Below are 25529 nucleotides of genomic sequence, written 5' to 3' on the forward strand. Positions count from 1 at the left end.
GTTGCCATTTGGGTTTTTTTTTCATAAGAGTGGGCAGCAGTTGTGTTTGAAAACCTGAAGTAATTGAATTTTGCTGTGAGCTTTTTTTGTCAGTTCAAAAGGTTCTGAGTGCTTTTTATTAAACTTTTTTCACATAATTGTCATCACACATGCACCCGCTGGATGAGATTCACTGACCAACAAACCTAACACACAAATCAGTCGCTGCATTAACTTGGTGTCTACAAAACTGTTTAGTTTAGATTTACCCACAGCAGTGGGATATTTACAATGAAATCATACTTAATTAATCATTAAACTCATTTGTCAACATGTGCTAAATATGGTGCTCTTAACATGGCCAACAAAACACACACATACACACACACACACACACACACACTCACACTCACACAAAATCAAATATTTAGTTTTATTGAAAAGCAAAGAATATAACAAAGAAATATAGAATCTGAGTGGGTCTGAGGTCATGAGATGATTTGCCTCACTTCAGTAAATGAACGCAGGATCTCATTTCAGAATGAGACGAATCTTCCGGTCTCCGAGGAGAAGTCTGCAAAAACAGGAAAATGATTACACAGTTTGTTCATTGAGTAATATCAACAAGACACGACCATGCACTCATCCAAAAACAAACACACATAGATAAATTCTATTGGTTTTGGCTCGACTTCATTTTAATCGCTGCTTTTGTCCCACAAAATGCCAAATACTTGCCTTTTCAATCAATCAAGGGAGCTACAAGACAAAAACAGTCTTGTACTTTCATGTACACAGATGTCTTTCGCAAGAAGCGTTTGTACCCCTTCAGGTACACACTGGTACCTCAAAGTGGGAGTGCATATGTGACAAAAAAAACCACAGGCCAAAAAGGATTTAACTATCGGGTTCAAGAGAGTGTCAATCCTCTGCTGAACCTACCGAACCAACGCTGCCGCTATCAGACCCCCCGTGATGGGTCCGACCCAGTAGACCCAGTGATAAAGCCAGTAGTTGCTGACCAGAGCTGGACCGAAGGCTCTAGCTGGGTTCAGACAGGTACCAGAGACATCGCCACTGGGAAAATCAACAGAATAAATAAAGATGAATAAAATATATGCACATACACATGGATTTATATAAACTTTTAGTTAGACAAATCTTGTATATGAATCCAAATCTAAGAAGATAAATAAGCCAAACTAAACTAAGCTATGTTAGGAGAAGAAAAGAGAAAGAAGCTAAACTAAGATTAACTGAAAAAAACTAAGCTGAACTAAGTTTGAATAAATAAGCTAAGCTATGCTAAGAGATGAAAAGAGAAGAGACAAGAAGACAAGCTAAACTAAGCTAAGCTAAATTAAACTCAGCTAGACTAGGCTGAGCTAAACTAAGCTAAGCTAAGCTAAGCTAGCTTTCCCCAGACTGGCATTTCATAGTGCAGCAAAAGTAGAAACATTAACAAATACACAGTGATAAAGAAGTAAACAAGTAATATAAAAGATGGGAAAAAGAGCAGATATACACTCACCCAGCTAAGACGTTGATGATAACAGTACATCCCACCATGAATGGCACCAGGGGGCTTCTGGTCTTGGTGTTGACAGCCCCCAGCAGCACCACCATGGTGACCAGGCAGGTCATGGCGATCTCACCAATCAGAGCTCCACCCACTTGATTCTCTGACTGCAGCAGGGTGAAGGCGGCCCCGTGGGCTTTGGCGTAGTTTTCTCTGGAGGTCATCGCCTGTTGGTGTCAGTCAACCATGATTCATTCAGTTGTGTATATAAAGGGTTGTCGTCTTCAGTGACACACACGTTTGATTCACCTTTGCCAGAGCGGCACCAAACACCCCTCCCACCACCTGACACACAAGGTATGGAACGACCATGTTCATCTTCATGCACCCGCACAGGTAGATGGCCAAGGTGAAGGGGGGGTTGAAATGGGAGCCACTGAGGAGCGAAACAAACTTCAGTTTTTTTTGGTTATTGTTTATAATTTTGCTTTTGTTTGTGAAAGAAAAATTACCAAAGTTGTATAAAAAAAAATAAAGTTAAAACAATTTTTTTTGCTTTTTTTTTGCAAGAAACTTCAAACTTGTCCTCTCACAGGAACATATGCAAACTAACTTGAATATTTGATTTGGAACAGTAGTAAACTGGACATTTTGGATAATTTTTATTATTTTTCTAGCATCTCGTCAATATTTGAGCCCAAGAACTACATCCACAGAGGGTTTAATGATATTACTAAACAAAAATAATTTGATCACCAATACTGCCTTTTCCTTGCTAGTTTTCTGTTTGACTTAGCATGCTAGATTGAGGAGTATTCATCGATCATACATACATCATAATGTGAAAAGTGTATTTTTTTTTGTTCCCCCCCTTTAAAAAAAATTTGTTATTTATAACAGATGCAACACAAAAAGAGTCCTCACCTGATCTCAGCCATGCACGCCACCATGACAGCTACAGCCAGACCGTGCACCAGAGCTGGCTGAAGCCTCCCCGGACCCTCCACATTCTCTATGACGGACACACACCCGATAAACACAAAGAACGTGGTCCCCACCAGCTCACCCAGACAAGGCTGGAGGAACGTCTCAAATTTGTTTGGAGGTCTGGGGGGAGATATTTTAGAGCCTGAAGACATAAGAGACGTCCCCAATTCGCTCATCTCCAACTTCTCCTCAGCCATGAGTCGTCAGCGAGGTCTGCTCGGAACACTGGCAGTTCTTTTCCTGACCTGGCAGAGAAATAGCTCCAAGAATCAGATGAACTTTGGTAATGCTGCTCCACTGACCTGGACCACATGGACTCCTTTTCTTATTAATCCGATATAACTTGGTCATCACACATCCTGTTATAACAAAAGGGCAAATATTTCAATCGTGTGCTGACAAGCTTGTAAAATATTCTATGCCCAGTTTAAAAATCAGCCAGCTTTTGGTTAATAATTTAAATCTACTAATGCACTGTGAAGTTGAATAAACAGGTTTTACAATTCCACTTTTTAACAGGACAGACAGACAGAGCAGGAGAGGACATGACACTGTGTGTGTGTGTGTGTGTGTGTGTGTGTGTGTGTGTGTGTGTGTGTGTGTGTGTGAGAGAGAGAGAGAGAGAGAGAGAGAGAGAGTAAGAGAGAGAGAGAGAGACAGAAGCCAATTCTGGTTTTGACTGAGATACTGATCTACTGGTCAGGTAATCTGAACAAATCATTTGTATGTTTAATGTAGATGAATTGGATCTGGTGGTAGGTTGCTTGGCACCGTTAGCTCATGGCGTGAAGGTTCTGGGTTCAAATCCATCAGGGCCTTTCTTTGCAGAGTTTGCGTTTTCTCCCCTCTCCAGCTTCCTCCCACATATGTGGCCCTGCGATGAACCGGCGACCTGTCCAGGGGGTCACCTGATGAGGGCTGGGATTGGCTCCAGTCCCCCTGTGACCCCTAAACAAGATAAGGAAGGATAGAAAAATTAGACCTTGCTGCTGTCAAACTTGTGTCTCTAGTTTCTGAGGAATTGTGCGCGCATCACCCATGACCCTACTTCACCTGAGATGAATGCCTATGTAACAACTGATGCCTCACTCATGCATTTGAACTACTTGAAATAGTACCAGCTGTGACCTGTAGGTGGAGACACTGTACAAAGAATGTCCTCAAGAGGGGGAAACTATTGAGGGTCCAACAGCAGATGTGCAGTGGTCTCATATTTTCCAGTATGTAGTGGGAACGTATGGAGCCCTGGAGCGAACAATAACTTGTTCTAGATTTAATTTGCTCCCTTGTTTTATTTGTTTTGAGGCCATGAGAGAGAGAGAGAGAGAGAGAGAGAGAGAGAGAGAGAGAGGGAGAGAGAGAGAGAGAGAGAGTATTTATGTGTGTGTGTGTGTGTGTGTGCGCGCGCGCACAAAATTAAAGTTTTCTTTCTATGGCTGTTCAAGGCCACAGCGGTGGACACTGCAACTCTAAATTGATATGGTGCCACCTACTGGTTGGAGAGTGAAATACACCACGTTGATCTTGCTTGCTGAGTTTACCTCCACATTACCCCATTAAGTTGCCTGTGGTGCCTTCAACAGTTTCTATACTGCCTAGTTTTCTTTTGACCATCACCAAACAATGCTGAAGAACCTTAGTCATTACTGCAAGTGTTCCACACACATGCAGTCAGTTCTGATACTAAGCAGGTTCATAAGGTCTATGACACAGCCGCTCAGATAAGAAAGCATTTTTTTTTTTAAACGTTATTGACACTTAAAATATGTGCTGGACAGGGCAGAGAAGTTTTTTTGAGCTGAGATTCTTCTGCTCTACAGGGTTGATCAGGAAAATTATTACAAGAAGACTGCTGTATTTTTACATGATTACTATGTACAGGCACACATAGGTGGACTAAGGGCGTGTTTCCACTGGCTCACTTCGGCTCGGGTTGGGTGGGTTCAGGTTGGTTCGGCCCCGTTTCCACTGGCCCCAACATGGTACTGACCGTTACCGTTTTGGTCCCTGCTCCGCTGGGGTTCCAAGTGAGCCGAGTGGGGACTAAACACATGGCGGGGTGCTGATTGGGTAACTTACCTGTCAACGTTGTCTACTTCCTATCATTTTGGCCTCAGCGGACTACTGATTGATCGCTTGGTAAAGTCTTCTATACTTTTCTTGGGTGTTCTGTTTCGCCCCTTGAGGCCTTGCCTGTCTGTCGTCCCTCACTTTCAGTTTAAGCAAAAACCACTCACCGAGCAACAGGCATAACGCTGCCTCCATGTGGTCCATTGGCGTTGTGCCGCACACGACGAGGAACTCACGGCCGGTGAGTCCACCCACGCTGACGTGCTACCCGGTGCTAGTGGAAACATACCCTTACAGAGCCGTCCCCACCCAACCCGAGCCGAAGTGAGCCAGTGGAAACACGTCCTAAGCGGCAACCAGGGGGCCCCCAATCAGGTGCTTTGTTTTGTTTTTTTTGCTTTTTTTATTGTTTGTTCTTTTTAATCATATGAAATATCTTAAAGAATTGACAACATAATTTAATGAATGAATAAATAATTCAATACAAGAAAATTCTGATTTCATTATCAATATACCTGCCATCACTTGAGTCGTGACTCAATGCTGAATGAACCTTCCGGGCCAGAGAGGTCAAGGGGCTCAAGCCCAAGTCACTACCTCAATCAGTCAAAAAGCAAAATGGTATGAGTCCGAACAAATTTAGGTATTGCCAGGAAGGATGCTGTTCATCCCAAAAATGCACCAGAATACAAGAAATCACATTACCAAATTCAGAATTTTTTGGGGGAAGACCCCCAGACACCCCATCTGGTTTGGACCTACTTTTGAACAAAGACCACCCTTTCCTTATGCATCTGTGGCCCAGATGACAATAGTTCGTACTCTGTCTGCATTAATACGTGGCAATGTTACATTACAGTGTGATATTTGAGTCAGTAATCGTCAAGCATAGTTTACTCCGTGCGGTGATGGCGGTGTTGGGGGGCCTCAAAATTAAATTCTGCTTAGGGCCCCCTAAAGGCTCGGGCGGCACTGTAGAGGCAAATACCACAAGGGATTAGATGTTTGTTTACTTTTTTGGGCGTGATTTTTATCTTATTGTGGTGTAATTCTATATAACCGCAGCCGGGCTCTCACAGACGATGTGCATATCAGAGCATCTCATCAGCTCAGAGACAGCAGTCGGTCCCTGGCGTGTTCTGGCTGACATCCGCCAGCGTTGGTGAACAGACGTCCAGCTTATTTGCGTACAGAAGTCAACTGGTACCGATGTGAAAGTAGGATACCAGTAAATTTTAAGTAAAGGTATTTCAATCAGGAGAGACATTTGTAAGAAAAAGATGATGTTTATTACCTATGAGAACTATTGTAGGAATCCTGGAAGTTAGACTCCACAGGAACATCTTCTCAGAGCAGCAGCGAGATAGATCCCCCTTATGGAGTCCAGACTCTGGTGGCGATGGCGGTGGAAGATTGACCATGGATGAGACTGGTAGAACATGAAAGAATCAATGATTCTGAGAAGACCAGGTGGGGATGGGGCAGAGGAGGGGCGCGCATGGCAGCAGCAGACCAAGACTGAGCAGAGAGAAAGAGACATATTTAAAAAGACAGCGGCAATATGATCGGCCAGGAACGCCATTCGAAATGACACCTATGATGTCACCAAGCATGAGAAGTGACAGAATGAGGGGGTGAGAACGACGTCATACAGCTGAGTGCCGTATACTGTCTTCCTGAATGAACTTCTGCTGAGCTTCATCAGTGGGCCAACACGCTGGGCCAGATCAGGTCCACTTGAGCCGGGCCTGGGCCGTGGATCCAGAAAAACACAAGTACGTGAAGCTCGCGATGGTTCCCTAAACCAAAAAATCTGTGGGACTTTTACAGAGGTTTTCAGTTGTTGACTGCGCTCTGTGTCGAATCTCATTAAATTGTGTGTTTCCCTGGCATGAAAGGGAAATAAAGGTAAATGAATCCAACAAAAATCCCCATCAAAACTGGCAAAAACAAACATCAGCATCAGCTATTGGCAAAACATCGGCACAGAATGTCACAATCAGCATATTTAGATTCAGAACAGCGGGGATAGTTGTGATTTGCAGGTTGTTTTTTTTTCTGACGGTATGCAGCCAGGCTTACACCTGGCTCAGGGAGAAGGACGCCCCTGCCATGCAAAGTCCATCAAGGGACATGGGGGGTATGGCATGGAGGGGGGGTGTATCTGGGACGCTGGGTACACTGTTAAGCCCTATGGAGACGTCGTGGGCTTAAATTAATGAAACGTTGATGAGGCAGGGTGCCCACCTGATGACCCCACTGAAATACCATCCCTCCCTTTCACCACTCTACTCTGACTGTTGACTTTAAGAGCGCCAACTATCCAAAGGGATTGTAACATCTAGTTCTATTTGCTTTACTGATTTACAGATTTCAGTCCAACGAATTTCATGAATGTTAATTTGCACCAGGAGTCCAACAATTTCTTATGTCAAGAGCCCACGTGACACAATAACTTAACTTCTTCTTCTTCTTCTTCTTCTTCTTCTTCTTCTTCTTCTTCTTCTTCTTCTTCTTCTTCTTCACGGACTAAACGCCGATGAGTGAGTGACTTTAACCAATAACTGAGTCAAAGCTTTTTTGTTTTTTTCTGCGGAGGTATCACATGTCACCGTTGGCTTGTGCAGCTTACAGTAGGGAAGTAGAGCCACTTCCTCCTTCCTACCACACTGGTTGCGCTTAAACTCCTCCGCTTGCATTGCTGTCAGATACTCTTGTCAATGGGGGACCGCAAGTGTGACAGAAGCTCTTCCGGGCTGATTTCTCTCTCCTGCAGCCGTTAACGGTGACTGTCACCGGGGTCCATCAGTGGAAAAACCTTCACTTGTGTGCAGTAAAGTGGTGGGAGCGCAGCTGCCACAATGGCTGCGACGTAGCGCAACTTTTGTATCCGCGGTGGATGAACGACAACGAACTTTTTTCCCCCCCTCCCAGACTTGTAGGAAACACGGAGGGAAAGAAACATGAAGAAGCAGTTTAACCGCATGAGGCAGCTCGCCAACCAAACAGTGGGAAGGTGAGTGTGTATTGTAACAAGTTAATGGAGCGTGTTTTACTCTGGTGTTTCTATGATTTCTCATAACACCGTCGATGGTCATCGGTGGGCGGCGTCGGAAGGGTGGGCCACGTTTTCTTCTATTAAACTACCTGGAGGCTGTTTATCGTTTCTGACTTTATCGAGCAGAAACTGTCAAATTCCATTGGACATTTAATTTTCACTTGAAGCAAACCAACACCTCAGATTGGCTCTAGTCTGATTTAAATACCCCCCCCCCCTCCATATAAACCTATGGACTTAAATTGTGTCTGTGATTGATGTGTTACATCCATTACTTCGATTTATTTGTGACTGTCTTGACTAGTTTTAGATTCCTCTTTGGCTCATAAATTGAGATTACAGAGATTAAGATTAAACAGGATTAGGGTTACGTTGAGGGTAAAGGGAAACAATTTGACAAAACACTGGAAATAAACTTGGAGGGAAGGAAAAAGTTTTCCTGTTCTCACTATTAAATCTTGTGTAATACATTTTTTTATGGGGGGGGGGGCTCTATCCATTTGTATAACAACAACAACAACAACAACAATGATCAAAGTAAACTTTATTTGTGAGGTATCTTTCTTATGTAAATCACAGTTAACGTTGCTTTACCACAAAGAGAATAGATCATCAATAACATGTTAAAAGAGAATAAAATCAAGAATGTGTCACATTGTCCTTATGTGTCATAAGACGGCTACGATTTCTGTTCCACAAAATGTTATATTTTGAGGGTTATGGTAGATAATAGAATAATATTTGCACATTAAGTTGTAACATTGTGATACTTTGACGCTACGGTAATCTACTCTGAAAATATCCCAGCTGAAGAGATGCTCAGGTTTGAAACTTCAAGCAGGGCTTTCTGGTGTTTTGTTTTATTTATAAAGACCAAAAAAAAAGAAAAATCAAAATCAACATTTCTGGAGATGTACCAGTGTTAGCCACCCGGCTAATTCTCAGCTGGAAAGATGCGTTGGAACCTGTAAAAATTCTAAAATTGATAACAAAATAAAGACGGCAACAGTGACTAAAAAAAAAGAAAAGAAAAAAAAGGTTGAGACAGAGCACAAGCCAGGAGTAGCATCAGGAAATTAAAAAAACAACATCAGAACAAGACAACGGCAGCAACACACACTCAAACACTTGCCATGCGGGTAACACTGAGAAATACTGACCATTCTTAGCGTGCAGTCACGCAGAACCACAAAAGACTGCAGACAGAAATACAGCCAACACTGAACTAATGAAAGTGTGTGTACACAAGGTTCGTGTGAAAGTAAAAGTGTAGGTAGTCTGGTTGTTTTTTCTCCTTAAGACCTTATATAGACACATTATTGTGTATACACACACATGCACGCATGCACACACCTGGCCTTTCATCTCTATCCCCTGAAGAGGTTTCCAGCCCTGCCCTCCAGTCGCCCCTGCTTGATAGTTTGTTCTCAGCCATCCTAACCAGGAACCCTTGAGCCAATGGCCTTGGGATTCCTAGCATACCCCCCCCCCCCCCACGCCCCACCCCAACCCCCCACACCCCATGTGTGTTGTGTAAGAGCAGTAAAACTTCTCTGAGCGTACTGACAGCTCTCTCACGGAAAGGTTGAAGTCTTTGCGAGCACACGCCGTCAGTTGATTACCCCGGTTGCTACACATCCTCCCGTAACATTTGTGCTTCTGCATGACCGAATCAGATTCTTCCGTCAAAGAAGTTCAAGCTGATATCCGCTTGGTGACTTCTTCTCGTTCTATTTGTGACAGTTTGTTCGGACACCGCTGTGTTTGTCCAGGCGCTGAGAGATTCTGTGGAGTAAGCATTTCCGTGGTTGTTGACAGTGACACAGTGGAAGGCCGGGGAGAACGTCACACACGCTGACGGGTGTTTTTATTAAAGAGGAAGCCAGTTTGATTTGTATGTGATTTTAAAAAAGAGGAGGAAGCAGAAGTTTGTCGTGCAGTGTGGTGACCTAGCGTGGTACGGTGTTAATGAATATTTGCATTCCTCTGGAACACTTCGGAGATAAGCTGTCCAGCACAAGTGGGGCTTTGGCATTACTATTTTCTCGTAGCCTCTTTATTAAAACTTCATGCGCATATGGCAGTCGTTGTTTGTACATTGCAGAGTTGCTACAAAGCACAGTTTTCGGTGTCGTTTCGAGTTTGCAGCCAGGGTCTGGCCTCGTGCATTGTGGGAGTCCATTGTTGCTGCTGGTCAGGGCCAAGCTTGACTCCATGCAAATCAATATTAATTCTGTATTGATAGGCATCTAAAAAAATCGTGCTTTTCTTTCAGAGTTGAGCCAGTGTAATATAGTTACCGTTAATGTGGAGGCCTTCTGGCTGCACATTCTATCTCCTGTTGCTGTGCCTTTGTATCCGCCCCATTATTCAGATCTGCTCCAAAAAGGTGTTTGGTTCCCCCCTGACCCATGCGAAACCCCTCCGCTAATGCGCTTTTACCAGAAAAGTGATTCAGGTACTTGAAACGAGTTCATTCAAGATTTTTTTAACCCTTGGTTCTCGCTACTGAACCATTGCATTGTCAAACTGATGTCCCAACCAGGGCTTGAGCGGGCAAACTATAACATTCAGGTGCCCAATGGAAATGTGAGAGTAGAGCAGCTGAAATACCCCTGTAATTTATGTGGACTTATCATCAAGATCAAGATCAAGCTAACATCAACTTGGTGGGCCTGACACTGAGCACGTCTCATGGTCACGCTCCCTTTTATCACCAGGAGGGCTGATGGAGATGTCATCAGAACTATTTTTTTCCCCAGTTTGCCCTGAGAACCTTATTTGGTTGTTAAGAGCAAATTCATTTTTGGTGACAGTGATCGGAACGGTTCGAGAATATTTTATAATTTCAGTCTGGTAGTTTTTACGGAATCTCGCTAACAGACGGACAAACTGCAGAACCCCCCCCATAGAGTAGATAATTAGTAGAGGGCAGAACCTGGACCCGGTAATCAAGGCCGTGTGACCTGTTGCTGGCACCCTGGCATTTACTCACATTTGTGCTCCAGCTGCTTTTCTCAGTGAGGATGGTCCTAGCTTGCAGCTATCAAAGGCTAGAACTTTTGAACACTTTTTTACAAGCAGCAGCCACCCACTGTGTTATCCTCACAGTCCTTGATCACACCAAAGTTCTCCCTAACATTTGATGTAGCCTGATGGAGATTTTTTTTTCTTCTTTTACCTGCTACAAAACAATTTTGCAGGTTACCTGTCAATTATACACTGCAGGACTTTGAAATAGAGCCGGACAGATGTAGCGGCTGGTTGCTATTGGGCTATTACAGGCTTAAGGCTCTGTGTCAGCATCGCTTCGTATGTTAGTATAAGCCGATGTTTGTTTATAAGTGTGTATACCTTTTTTTAGAGACCACAATGCGGAACAAGCGAATGCTACTGGCCTCCAACCCCACATGGGCTTTCACAATAGCTGATCAGAGTGTGTCAAGTCTGGCCAAAATCGACAACTTCTTCATCAGCAGCTTGAATGTTTAACCAACAGATTTAACAGTCTTCACTGATGTTGTGAGCTTGTTGCGTGTGTTCTGAGGTGATTTAACAGGGCGGATGTTTCAGAGATCAGTGAGGTAAGCCTGCATTTGGCGGGTATAACTTGTTGGAGATTTTATTTCTGAGTCTTACAACAGTAACGCCAGTATGGGAGGGGGTTAATTGATCCCTGCGAGGTTTAAATCTATAGAGTGGGCCTGCGCTGCTGCACACAGGCAATGAAGAAATCTTGAGGGATTCGTGTGTGTAGATCTAATGCGCGTGTGCAACGGCGTGTGGACGGTGTATTTGTTAGTTATTGATAGGGTGAGGGATGACCTCACTTGCTGGTCTCACTGGCTCAGCGAGATTCGATCCAAGAAATGGACAGTAATGATTAGAAGGTCTTTGGAAAAAGGATAGAATAGCAGTTTGAGATCACATTTAGAGAAACAAACGTGGGTCTTATTTCACATGTTGCTGGCATTTTAGCAGCATTTCCTAGAGATTTGGGAGTGATGTCACCATCCTATTTTTCCAAAGGCACGGCTACAATACACTGTGTGTTAGAGAAGTCAACACGCCTCTTGGCAACTCCCATTATCTTCCACACAAACACACACACACACACACACACACACACACACACACACCTTCCCCTGTTGCCATAACAAACAAGGCGGGGATGATACAACAGGAAGTGTGTGTGTTCGGACAGGGTGGAGGAATCTGACAGGTCTATCATGGAAAAACAACCACAGGCACAAGTGGTGATGTGCTGGTGAATGAGAGCATTATGTTGAGAGAGTTGTTCATAAATTGACAACTCAGTAAATCCAAGCAAACTATGACAAGCAAACACATCAGGTGACAGAACTTTATGGCGTTCTGTTCAACCTCGCTGCAGGCTGACGCTGCTGAACGCAGACAGGTTGAGCTGGTTGAACTTTAGCTGATTTGACACCTCTGCAAGTCTTCTCTTTTTTTTTTTCTTTTTTTTTTTAACCAAACAAAATTATACCTGTATATACTTAGTTTTTACTGAAAAGGCTAATAATATTTGACAAAATGGTTACATTGAGGTCGTATTCTTACCTTTATCAGGACAGTTTATACATTAGGAATAGGATATTTTATTGGGTTTTTTAGCCGATATTTTTACAAGTGATTTGACATTTACTGATATGAACCGATGTCAATATTATCTGTTTAAAAACAAGTTTATATGATATTTACATACTAAAAACACATGTAAACATTGCCAATGTTATTTTTTTGGCTGTATTTCTGAAATAATTGGAAAAGCCTATAAAGTATAGATATATTTATTCCTTTGATTCTTCACCCTAAACAGCAGCAAGGGCACAGGTCCTCTTGGTTATAGCTGCAAAAAAGTGTCAATAAAGTGATACACACAGCCTCACAGACAAGACCAGTGAATGAAGTTTACTAAAAAACACAATATGCCCCCCCCCCCCCATCCACTCAACAACATGGATGTACTACACAGAACCTTCAGATCCTGTATTGTGTAGTGCAGGAGTTCATGCGTTTGTATATGTTTTTTAAAAAACAATGTGTTTGATGGTTTATTGTCAGTGTTTGACGTTTAGTCTTTGGTTTCTCTCAACAGGGCTGAGAAAACAGAGGTGCTGAGTGATGACCTCCTACAGGTGACTATGACATTTATTTCTGCGGGACCACTGATAGCGGCCCGGCGCTTAAACCGTCAATATTTTGTGCCGCGATGGCCGCAGTTTCTAAAAATCTTTGATCCTGGTTGTGTGTACGACTGCGTTGTGGGATTGCAAAGAGTTTATTTTCTGGGTTTTTGTTCGTGGCCTTTCCTCAAATTCAGTCCATTGTTCTCTTCCACTTCTTGTGTTTGTGTTGCCTGGTGGGGCACGATAATGTTTTCCATGAACTCTCTTGGCCCTCTTCACCGCCTCTAAATATCTCTTCACTCTATAAAATACAGCTGCACATTGATATGTTCCACGGGAACCATATTTACAGCAATAGTACAAGAATGTTAATTACGTAAATTTACACTGTGCTTCTTAAATATTTCAGTCACTAATCTTCAGTTTAATGTTTTGGGCCAATGGAAGATAACTTAGAAAGCAGTGTGAGAAATTTAGGATGATTGTCTGAGTGTAACCGCTGCTTCCACCTAGGTCGACGCACCAAATGAAGCACTGAGCAACGCAAACGTACATCTATGCTAACAACAACAAGCACGATTAGCAAAATTGCATCCCAAGCATCCCAAGCTGGACGTGCGCTAATGCTATCAAATGATGACGACGCGTGTGGACTTAATCACAGCGTCTAAATTCAGTAGGCGTCTCGTTACACAGCATACATGCATCGCACTGAGACGGGCAGACCCGCGTCGCACTCCAAATAAGATTGCTCATGGTGTGTTAGAGTGAAATACAGAAGTAATCAAAGGGCTCACATGTTCTCTTTAAAGGCTCTCTTAAAGCCATTACTAACTAATCCAAGCCAAGTCCCTTTGCAGTTTTGAAGTACAACTATTGGCACTAAAACTTCACTTTTGGAGTCTTTCATTCAGTAATACCTCGCCAGCTCAGAGGTTTGGCAACTGTCGTGAAGAGAGAAAAAAAAAGGGGCCTCATGGTTTTCCACTTGAAGCAAAACACTAGCTATGCTTTGTTATGTTGAAATCACACCAGACGTGTGTGTGTGTGTGCGTGTGTGTTTGGGGATGGGACGACACAGACTAGTCAAACTGTGAGGTCACTGCTGGAAAAGTAGTGAATAAATACATGAGAAATGTAGACCCAGTCTCCATAGAAGAGAGAGGATGTTTTCTGAAAGGAAACTAAAGTTGCCACCCTTGTTCAGTATGAGAGGTTTTATGACATGCTGAGGTGAACTTTGAACTCATTGCGGTTCACACATTTCATTGCTGTTATCAAGATAACAAGTCAAAGTGTGACTTTGCTTTAACTCTAGTAAAAGTTGTGTTTTGTGGCCCAACCCTCCTCTCATCTTTGGCTGGAGTCTTGAACATCAGGAGCTTTGTGCTGCGTCAGACATTCCTTCAGCTGCAGCTCTCAGTCAGGAATGCGATTGTCAGGCAATCAGCAGAGTAAAAAGTTGTTTGGATGTTTTTTTGGCAAACATTTCAAGCTAACTACATCATCATCACCATCATCTCTATTATGTGCACAGTTAATGGTTGTACTGATACACCGACCACATAATCAGTACTGACATTTAAATGTAGTCAGACAAACAGGAATAATACATAAAGAAGTTTCTCCCTCCTTCCAAACATGAGCAGCAAAAGAAAAGGTTTTCCATTTGTTCCGTTAGCCACCAGCGCGCTCCCACACCCCTCCTCTAGCTTGAAATTTGACACTCTGATTTCCATGGTGATCCACTAGACTTTCCTCTTCCATTTTTCCGTGGACTTGCATTACTTCAGGCATTTATCCTGTTTGGACACGTCCTGCGTCACTGGGAGATTTGAAGAGGCTGTCAGACTAGATTGTGCCTGTCTGATCTCATACTGGAACTGATCCTATCTCAGTATTTAAATACAACTGAGGACACACAGTGGACTGTTAGCATACTTCATCTTATCAGTGTCTTATATTGTATATTAAAGGAATATTGCAACCTTTTCTCCCCAGAGCAAGACAAGAATATGGATACCTTTCTCTCCTTCTGTGAGTGAAGGGGGGAGCTGAGACCCACAGAGAGCGGCTGACTGCTAGTTAGCTTAGCACACTGAATGGCAGTGTATGGGAAGTGTTAGCTCACTTAGAACTCCTTGAATAAATTAGGTCATGGATCTCAGTTTGTCCAGAAGTAAGTCAGCCATGATTTATAGTAGAATTTTGCTCTTCTATTTCTGAATAGATATTTGTCTTTCTTTTTTGTAGTTGTTGTCATTGTTGGCAGAAGTTAGTCATTGTTGGGGTTGCTTCATGAAATCACTCTGCTGATTTATTGTACTATTGTATTGTATTAACAGTATCCTCCCACTTAGTTTAGCTTAGCCTAGCATTGCTTTTTTTTAAGTGGCAAGAAGAGCTACCTTATAACATTTCTGGAGCTCTTGAATTAACACATATATTATCAACATCCAAAAACTAAGTGGCTTTATTTATTTTTGCTCTGTCAGATTCAGTTCTGTGGTTGTTTTGTCATGTCTGTGCAATGACAAATTGCTGTTTGGACAGATTAAATAACTAAGATATAATAGGTTGATTTGCGTTTGAGGTGCTGCTGGGCAGGCTTTGTTTTGTTAGCTGTTCCAGCTGCTTCCCTGTGTTTCCGTTTATGCTAAAGTAAGCTAATTGGCTGTTAGTATAAGCTTAATATATAATGGAAAAATGAAAGTGGTGGCAACACTCAGCAAGAACTAACGTATTTCATTTTTATTATTTCACTGTAATTTTTCCCCTCATGCCTCAAGAATCCTTTTAGAAAACACGACTATTTGGACTGTTTCAACTCCGGTTTCATTTCCACTCTCGCTCAGTCAGCTATTCCACCAACATGGCCCACCAGCCCATCAATTCACCAGCAATCCTGTCAGCCAAAGCAGCTCTGAGCCAAAGCAGAACTGTATCCACCCGCCTGGTTCCTCTGTGACTCACTAGATGTTACACATTTTCTGCTGTGGCAGGTCAGAGGTTGCCAGCCTGCTCTGTTCATTCCTGGCTGGAAAAAAAAAAGAAAAGGTGGCAGTAACTGGCCTGTAAAACTTTAAGCAGCTCTCCAACTGGAGAGTTTTCCATCTTGTTTCCTCTCCTTAGCTGTGTGACTTCAGTGCATTAGGGTGTCTCTCAGTCTGTGTCCTTAATTGAGGGTCTTTCTGAGGCCAGACTTTGTCTTTTCAAACCAGAAAAACTTCCTGCTTGAGATGTGATGCAGGCGAATTGAAGGCTGATGGTTTAATGATAGAAGATATCGTCAGTGTTGGATTCATTGATGGACATTTGTGTTAAAGGTTCAGTGAGGAGGATCTGGTGACATCTAGAGGATGAGATGGAGGTTGCAGCCCCTCACATCATACCTGTCTCAGGAAAACATGAATGGATGATATAATATGTCAAACTTCTCACACAACAAAATTATTAGCGAGCACAACCAATCACTTGAAAATCAGAAATACTTCATCAAGTCTTGCAGGAAATTAATTTATTAGCCTACAGCTGCTAAAATACGGTTAACAAAAAGGAAAATACTCGTCCGGTCTTCGTGGTTAAAGTTCGGGGGAAATAATGAGGAGTCAGTACTCCCAGTGGTAACAGATGGGATCAGGTCAAACACATCATGATTCTGATTAGTACAGCACATCAGTTCGTGCTTTGTCACATCTGTCTGCAACACGCCTCAAAAAAAAAAAGAGAAGGAAGCTGATTTTCTGAATGGAGTTTGGCATGGGGAAACATTTAAGATGTCCTTCTAACTTTATCCTCTGTGTGTGCTCTCATAAATTATGTGTGTTATGAAGTTATCCATGACTGGCCAGTTAAACTGATTAGCTGCATCATATGTAGTTTTATGAAAAGAAAAAAAAAACTACAACTACAGTGAATGCAGTAGCTTTTTTTAGAGAGGCTGCAGCTCAAATAGGTTACCCCTATCAAACATTTTTTTATAACATACAGGACAGGACAGAATAAATTAACAAACTAAAATGAGAAGGTGCTGGTTTGACCACTCTGGGCTACCGTAGAGGTAGCGTGGTGGGCTCTGTGGAAGAGGAACAACTCCCTCTATAATACAAAGAATTTCTTCTAAGCACAATCCTACACATGGGCCCTTTAAAGAAGTTATATCCTTTTTTTTTTGGTGTACATCTACAAAAATGCACGGCACAAATCTATCTGAAAGCTCAGAGAGACATCATATTATTAAATAATGTTGAGACACAGAAGCTCATTAACAGAACTTTGCATTGTTGTGAAAGCATTTCCATTTCCTCTTCTTTTTTTTTTTCTTTTTGAATCTTCTCATACTAATTAGTAGAAATGTTGTGTCTGGCTGTTATCTTCATATGTATTATGAGGGGTCAAAAGTACTGCAGTTGATAAATACTTTCTTATTTTATCAAGCAGAATCTGTTTAACATCCGAAACAGTCTTCTAACAAACCATAGAAAAGTTTTGAAATAATTCTCAAAAGACCTGAAGGTCAACTTTAAGTAGTTGTTGATTTTTTTTTAGTTTTTTTTTTTTTTTGATGACATTCACAGTTAAAGAATGCTGCCGCTGGCCGGCATGTGGGGTTTGTGGGACCAGCTTCCTCCCACAAACCGCAAATATGGAGCTTAAGTTATAAGGTGACTCGAAATTGCTTGTAGATGTGTGTGTGTGTGTGTGTGTGTATCTGTGTTGTGACCTCATTTTTCACCTCTCTAAAGGGTAATTGATATACCTAGAATGGACGCTTGGCCATGTTCGTCAACGCTCAAGAGGCACAATCTGGAGATGTGCTAAATCTGTATGAATCTCATGACTATGTCGGTAACTACAGATAATGGTTGATATTTTGGACTCTCAACGTGTGTCTCAAGGGTCTTCTGGTGTGCACTCACGCTGCTTTCCATCAACACACGATGCGATCGCGCGTTCAGACTGTGCCAAGACTTCACTCACTCCGCTTCTTTTCTTGGCACCAAGCGTTTGTATGTCTGGATCCAATCGAGACGTCAACAGATAAAGAAGGGCTTCCATGCTTTAATCAGAGCTGGGAATCAGCTGAATGTGCTGAGCACAACAATTGGATCCAGGCGAGAAAGTCCAGCTGTGGTCTGGCATGGTGCAACAGCTGTAGAAAAGAGGGTGGAGAGAGTAAAGTGAGGAAAGGAGGGGGGGGGTGGGGGGGTGGAAGGAGCTTGTACGCTGTAAACAGAGCGGTGTATTAGTGAGGATGAAAGGAAGGGATGAGAGGAGTTAAATGGGATCGCACTCAGATGTAGTAACTGTGCTGGATGTTTATTCTGAAACAGGAAGAGGAAGTGAATACTTAGATAACGGTTAAAAAAGTGCGCGCGCACGCATTCTCTGTTCTGGATCCTCTTTTTGCGAATGTGAACAAAACTCAGGGAGCATTAAAATGGTCCTTTTTCATGGTGAGGATTTCAAATGAAGTGAAATAACCAGGAAGTTGCTGCATGGCAACCATAATAAGGACTGTTTTGAATTCTTGAAAATGCTAGAGAAAGGCTTCATTGCTTCCTTTCTTACCTCCCTTTTAGCAAGTGACCCCCTTTTTTTTTTCTTTTACAATTTCTCCAGGAATATGAAATTGATCTTTTACTGCTAATAAAAAATGCAATTTGATAGAGATTTTACCTATAATGGTTTGGGATAAGAATGAATTAAAGCAACTGGCCTCGGTGGAAGTGCGAATGCAGTTGTCGCTGTCTTAGAACAGCATTAGTTCATTAAGAACAGGGAGGTCACATACCTCCGCCAAGGCGATATGACATCATTTCTGCTCCACCTCACTGATGAATGATATGAACAACACTGTTTCTCTTGCAGACAGGCGGACTTTTGGAGACCTCAGCCAAATCTAATGTAAAATAAATAAAAAGCCCTTTTTTTTAACAATATTAAAAAGATCCATCCCCAAAATTGACTGGGTTGCTTTTCTGGTGCACCCTACAACACTCTAACAAGACGGTTTGAGTATCAGATGCCAGTTTTTGCGTGATCCTGCTGAGAAACAAACAGCGCTGATCACCTAACCTCTGCTGCATGTCAGGCATGTTTCGAGTCTCTATAAGACCTTAAGTAATAAGTTCAATATTGTGACATAAACTTGGATGACTGATGGACAGGAATTAAAGTGAGGAACGCACAGCAGCCGGACCTAGAAACATGGTCCCAACATGCCAACTTTAACGGACAAGAGCAGGACGGAGAGTTTTCAGATGGATGTTCATCTGTGATTTGATTTGTTGCTCTCACCTGGTTTGTGTCTGCTGAACAGGAACATGTTTGTGAGTGTGTGTGTGTGTGTATGCCCGGCAGAAAAAACTGACGTTAACTATATTTCTTTCATCCTGTTTTCAATCCGTTAACCGACAAACATTTGTCCTTTTATTCTGATTTTATGACATTGCGCTGCTCGTGTTTTTCAGATCGAGAGGCGGATGGAGCTGGTGCGTTTGGTGTCGCACAACACACACAAGAGGCTGGTGTCGTGTCTGCAGAGTCAACTGGGTACAGATTCTGAGAAGCGACATGTAAGTAGAACTGGCACAATCACAACATCTGTGTTTGGATCCCACCACCAGATCCTTTTGCAAATTATTTCCCTGTCGTTCTCTTGACTGCTTTTCTGCACTGTAATGCTATGGATGTAATGAAGAAAGCAGGAATTCTTAAAAAAAAAAATTAACTAAGCAGTTTCAGTTGTATCATTAAACAGCGGCACATGTTTTACAAAATCTAACATTTGTTTTGTAAGAAGGTTTGGCAATACGATGACAAACAGAAATCAGAAATTGCCAATATGGTTTTTAGTGCCGCAAATAAGAGCGTGATTGGTGATTCTGCTGCCTTGCACGGTGGTGCTTTTATCGATGCGGAAATTAAAAAATAATAAATAAAAAACAAGAACCCATTTGCAAAACCAGAGAGCCCTCGGAAAGTTCCAATTTACAAACTCAGCCAACCTTGATGCAAAAAGAGGCTATGTTAAATTCATCCATCCCAAAATGCAATGGGCCTTTCATTGGAAACTCATTGGAACCCCTGAACCAATTTTGATAAAATTCGGCTTTATAATTTTTACATAATCTTGCTGACAAACTAGCAAACGTCACTGAAACTCCATTACAGAGGACTTTGGCCTTATCTCAAACCCTGAGCTGTAACTCAGAAAGACGACGGTAACCTACAGATATTAGATGAAGATAGATCATTGACAGCGTCAGCGAGGGCCTGCTGTCTTGGGCTGTAAACACAAGGCCTCTCCTCTTAGGTGCCAGAGATATGATTCAGGAGAAAAATATTCATCTCTTGAAACCCGCCAGCTTCTCTGTTACTGTCCTGGCCCTGTGCACGGAGAGTGGACTGAAGTGGTCACGGCTTTGTGTCAATAAAATTAAAGATATGAGATGTTTTGGAGCTTTGATGAAGTAAATTTGCTATTATTTGCATCATTTCAGAAAAAACTGCCCCTGACAACATTGTCTCAAGCAATGCAGGAGGGTGGCACTCAGTTGGGGGACGAGAGTCTGATTGGGTGAGGTGGAAACTTGATCTCATTATGTTCAAATGAATTAAGTGTGCATCTCTCTCTCTTTTTTTTTTCTTCATGAGGACATTTTTCTTCTGGAGGAACTAAGTGATAATGTTTTTTTTTTTTATATATATCCGTGTGTGTGTGTGTGTGTGTGTGTGTGTGTGTGTGTGTGCAGCAAGATGATGGAGGTGTGTGGAGATGCAGAGAGCAGATTAGCCACCGAATTGATGCAGCACGAAGTGCAGATTGAAAAAGAAGTCCTGGATCCCCTCAACCAGCTGGCAGAGGTAAAACACACACACACACACACACACACACACACACACACACACACACACACACATTTTGAATCAGTATTGTTGTTGTTAAATCCTGCATGATATTCTTAAACAAGTGAGTTTTATTCTCTGAATCATGAGAGCCTGTGTAAAAGACTGTGTTCAGGTCCCAACTGAGACCAACGTCACCTCACCTCACTCAGCCTTCGGCATGTTTTGCATTTTATCACCATTACATTACACCTGATTTCGCATGAGAAAACATTCCCACATGAAGTTTATTCACGGTGTTGTGAATCTCCCTGTTTTTCTCTCAGGTTGATATTCCCAATATATTAAAACAGAGGAAGCAACTTGCCAAACTGGTTCTGGATTACGACTCTGCCAAGACGAGGTACAGTTAATCATAGTTAAAATGTTGTAGTTTACTCAGTGCGGTTCTCAAATCCTAACTTTGATAGCAAACTTTTTTCCTGTATGTTTAAACTTTCAAAAGAACATCCTGACCTTGAGGGAAATATGCTTATTGCCAATCTTCTCCAGACAGGAAGTCTGACATGGAGATAGATGGCTTCCTGTCCTGTGTAGTAGGGAGATGAGACCCACAGAGACCTGACTGCTAGTTAGCTTAGCATAATGAATGGTAGTGGGCGGGCTGTCTTAGCATATCTCTAGATACATTTCTCCAGAAGTAATCATCCTTTACCTCTGTTACAAAGTCGGCCATATTTAGCAACAACAGTCGCTCTTCTAGTTATCAGGTGTTTTGTTTGCTAAAGTGACAATTTTGCTGCTAGTTTTGTCAGGAAAGTAGTTCCAACTATGTGTCTCACTCTGAAAGCACAACATCTATTAACTTCAAATTATGACCTCATAATGAAAATAATGGACAGTCATTATAGGGCAAGAAAGCTCCATTTGGAAGAAAAATTCATTTGATGACTTCTGACTGAGAAATGTTAGCTTCTCTATCTACCACTATTCATTGTGCTAACTAGCAGTCATCAGGTTTCTGTGTTTGACAGCTCCCTCATGCGCGCACAGAGGACACAAGAACATCTATCCCCTTGTCCGACTCTGGCCAGGATGACAAGTTAGCATATTACCTAAAAAGTTGGTGTGTGCCTTTTTAAGAAATGTCTCTTCATCGGATGGAAAGGAGATGCACTCATGGCAGATGTACAAAGAGCCCCTCTGTCCCAGTGCATTTTTTAAAAATCATTCCCGGTGTCATACTTACAACACTTTCTTGTACTCCAGGTGGTATCAAGCAACTAAATCCAACAACCAGGCCATGGCAGCTAAGGCAGATTCTCTCAAAGATGAGATGGACGAGGCTCTCAACAAAGTAGAAATATGCAAAGTAAGTTTCCACCCTAATCTCTTCTGCAGGCTGTAGCTTATTTATTAAGCCCCACAAAAAATGTTCATGCGATCTACACTGTTGTTTTGTCTGTTTAAGTTGTGATGGGCTGGTAGAACCTCAGAGTAGCATCTTCCAGGGTCTCCTCCTCACCTCATCTAATCATCTGACTGCACTAGGTTTGCCATGTTTAAATGGAAACAAATTTTTTCACCCTGCAGGACCAACTCTCCGCCGACATGTACAACTTTGCTTCCAAAGAAGGAGAGTATGCACGCTATTACATCATGGTGGGTGTATCGCAATGTAGATCAAATAACCTGGAACTGGAAATGTGGTTTATTTCACTTTAAACAGATTTCTGATGCTACAGAAATACTTGCTTTGCTGATTTTGTGTTGACGCTTGTGGATGTATTACAGTTATTAGAGGCTCAGGCAGAATACCACAGGAGGTCTCTGGCAGCTCTGGAGGCAGCTATACCGACTATCCAACTTCAGCAAGGTAACAGCAAGGCCTAAAACATGCTGTAGGTTTTGTTACATTATGCACAGAAAATGAAGGATGCTTCTTTTTTTAAAAATCCATCATTAAATGAACGGTATCTCCTCTCCTTAGACTCCTGGATGGAGAAACCGGCGTTTGGCACGGTCCTGGAGGAGCACCTGAAGAGGAGCAACCGTGACATTGCTCTACCCATAGAGGCCTGCGTTATGATGCTGCTGGAGACAGGCATGAAGGAGGAGGTATGGATGGAGGGATGGAGGGAGGATGAGGGAGAGAAACTTGAGTCAAATAGGGCAGAGTTAAAAGTTAATCACCCGGGATTAGGATGTAAGTTGTAACTATAAAACTGTCAGAGGTGGAGGGAGATGTGGGTCATGATGACACATCCAGTCTGGAAACATCTGTTGCCAACTTGTGGTCAGTTCGCTTTTGGGGAATTGGCACTGTGTGTGTGGGTATGTATATGTATTTGAGTGTGTGTGTGTGTGTGTGTGTGTGTGTGTGTGTGTGTGTGGGCGCGTGTGCGCACCCGCCCGCGCCTGCCCGCGTGAGCACAGACATGTGCTATCCATTAGCATTCTCACTATTACAATCTTTAGATGTAACCCCATCCCCAGACTCCTTAAGGAGTGTGGTTTAGACATATTTATGAACAGAAACAAGCTTTTTTTTCTGCTGAGTGTCTGCTGCTCATCCTGAAAGTCGCTCATTGCTATTACTAATGAAAGCAACCCCCCTTTTGACCAACCAGATAGGCTTTGCTTCTTCGTTCCCTTCAAAGGTCTTTAATTTCAGGATGGACATCTGTTTAATGTCTCACTCTGCACATTGTCCCTGCAGGGTCTCTTCAGAATAGCTGCCGGTGCTTCAAAACTGAAGAAGCTGAAAGCAGCCCTGGACTGTTCCACTTCTCAGCTGGAAGAGTTCTACTCTGATCCCCACGCCGTCGCTGGTACACCTTTGTCAAAGTTACAAATAAAGCATCTGGTCCAGATTGTTTTCTGCTAGCTTTTTGTCTTCCTTGCACACAGGAGCCCTGAAGTCCTACCTCAGGGAACTTCCTGAACCGCTGATGACCTTTGGTCTCTATGATGAGTGGACACAGGCATCCAAGTAAGAGGTTCTTTTACTATCCTGTAAAACTCTGAGCACAAACCTGAAGAACCTCAGATATTACTGATGCAACAAGCAAATACTTGATGTGTTTTTAGTGTGTCAGATCCTGATAAAAGGCTTCAAGCTTTATGGGTGACATGTGACCGTTTGCCAAAGACTCACAAAGCCAACTTTAGGTAAGAGCATCCTCTATTCATGTTCCAGTCCCTCAAGTCAGCAACAGAAAGGACTCCATAGTCTAACTCTTGATTTGGTGTGTTAGCCATGATGAAGCGTGATCCACATTGATCAAGAGGTAACGTATTTTCAGCTCTTCGATTCAAAGCGCAGGCCTACAGTAACGGAAGAGAGATACCCTTCTCTCCTATGTGCATTCAGTAGGGAGGCTGACAGAGTGCTAGTTAGCTTAGCACAATGAATGTTCGGGAATGGAAAAGTTAGCCTGCCTGTAAAAGTACAAATGCTTTGGGATTGTAAAGCAAAGTGTGTGTGTTGCAGGTATCTGGTGAAGTTTCTGGCCAAACTGGCTCAGGACAGTGAGGTGAATAAAATGACTCCCAGCAACATCGCCATCGTCCTCGGGCCAAACTTGCTCTGGGCCAAGACTGAGGGGTGAGATTCAAAATAATCACGGTTTTATTTTTGTTTTTTTCTGACAACGAAGTGAAGCTGAGGTTGACGTAGTCTGTGTTTGGTCTGTGGTTGTTATTCAGGACACTGGCAGAGATGGCAGCAGCTACATCTGTGCACGTGGTCGCCATCATTGAGCCCATTATCCAGCATGCTGATTGGTTCTTCCCCGAAGGTGAAATAGTTTAAAATTGAAGTTTGTCTCCCCTTCAGCGCATCTCAACATACAGAATACCTCAGGAAACATTTAAAGAAGGCCCAAGTCACTGTTCCATCACAAAGATGAAGCTTAGATCAGAGCAAAGATCAGAATACTTGTTTATGACCTGGCAGAGAAGCTAAATAGGAAAGAACAATTACAGACCAGCTTTTTCAGGGTGCAACGTGACTCATTTCAGCTGAAAACACATAGCTAAAAGGTTTTTTTGTTATTTTTCTGAAAACTCATTTTAAAGTAAAATCATACTTACACTTGCAGATTTCCTACGAATGTGACTTTGATGCCCATCTTAATCTCAAATAGCATGTCTGATGAGTTATAAGCAGATTTTACTTTTTTCAGTAGGCATGAAGCGTAAACAACAGTTCACTGTTTTTGTCTTTTTCTTATTTGCCATTGTGTTTTATCTGTCGTTTTATTTCCCAATTCTTTTGTGTGATTTGTACTTCATGGCCCCCGTACTTTTACCTAAGTCCATGACAAGAGCTTAAGACTTTCATGTCCTGTGACCAAGACGTGGTTCACCTCTGCACTACTTTTGTTGCTCTCAATATGTAGCATTGATCGCTAAGAATACTCTTGCATCAGAGTATCACAACCATCAATATGATCCACATTTCTATTTGCTTCCCACATTCTTCCATTCAGAGGTGGACTTCAACGTGTCGGGTATGTTTGCCATGCCCACCCACCCAGCAACCCCTGACCCTGATCCTGGCCTGGAGAGGAAGCGCCCTGGCAGCCTCGTGGGGCAGGATGGGGATGGTCACACTCCCCGTAAAGACAGGTACCTGTCTCGCCCCAACCTCAGCCTCAGCCTGCCCCTCACCCTCCCATCCCGTCCCAAGACCCTGAGCAGGCAGGAGTCTCGGGGTCCAGCAGTGGCGGCCCACTATGTAGTGGCCGACGAGTCCATCACAGTCACTGAGACCCCCACTGAAGATCTGCCCTGCCCAGACTTAAAAGCTGTGCCGTAGTCCAATGTAGCTCTCGTGATTGCATTTTCTGATGAGAAGGGAATGATGTTTTTGTGCAATTTCTCCATACAAAACAAACCAGTTATATGTTCT

The 25529-nt window shown here is 42.7% G+C and overlaps 2 protein-coding genes across 4 annotated transcripts in view; one reads left to right on the plus strand and one right to left on the minus strand.

Moving 5' to 3' along the window:
* aqp8b (aquaporin 8b) lies at positions 1-7431 on the minus strand. The gene is made up of 8 exons (XM_086184985.1): positions 7017-7431; positions 5850-6073; positions 3257-3433; positions 2423-2844; positions 1808-1934; positions 1511-1725; positions 922-1056; positions 1-553 (listed from the first exon to the last, which is right to left on the minus strand). Exons 4-8 carry the CDS (start codon positions 2680-2682, stop codon positions 511-513), a joined length of 780 nt encoding a protein of 259 aa, XP_086041111.1. The 5' UTR covers positions 2683-2844; positions 3257-3433; positions 5850-6073; positions 7017-7431; the 3' UTR covers positions 1-510.
* Positions 7127-25529, plus strand: part of arhgap17b (Rho GTPase activating protein 17b) — a 23403-nt gene continuing 5000 nt past the window's right edge. Inside the window, exons 1-16 of one of the 3 annotated variants that reach the window (XM_086184981.1) lie at positions 7127-7571; positions 12733-12772; positions 19237-19341; positions 20269-20345; positions 20521-20632; positions 20941-21017; positions 21884-21986; positions 22208-22276; positions 22409-22490; positions 22605-22732; positions 23334-23445; positions 23525-23606; positions 23705-23785; positions 24108-24221; positions 24323-24414; positions 25108-25246. In XM_086184981.1, the coding sequence (XP_086041107.1) occupies positions 7519-7571; positions 12733-12772; positions 19237-19341; positions 20269-20345; positions 20521-20632; positions 20941-21017; positions 21884-21986; positions 22208-22276; positions 22409-22490; positions 22605-22732; positions 23334-23445; positions 23525-23606; positions 23705-23785; positions 24108-24221; positions 24323-24414; positions 25108-25246 (1466 nt within the window). In that variant the 5' untranslated portion in view covers positions 7127-7518. The remainder of the gene's footprint in view (positions 7572-12732; positions 12773-19236; positions 19342-20268; positions 20346-20520; positions 20633-20940; positions 21018-21883; positions 21987-22207; positions 22277-22408; positions 22491-22604; positions 22733-23333; positions 23446-23524; positions 23607-23704; positions 23786-24107; positions 24222-24322; positions 24415-25107; positions 25247-25529) is intronic. The other 2 variants (XM_086184980.1, XM_086184982.1) reach the window with 2 other exon arrangements.

This window comes from Aulostomus chinensis, chromosome 18 (genome assembly GCF_037954235.1).
Source record: "Aulostomus chinensis isolate RoL2024-O1b breed Wild chromosome 18, RoL_Achi_v1.0, whole genome shotgun sequence".
Classification (NCBI taxonomy): domain Eukaryota; kingdom Metazoa; phylum Chordata; class Actinopteri; order Syngnathiformes; family Aulostomidae; genus Aulostomus; species Aulostomus chinensis.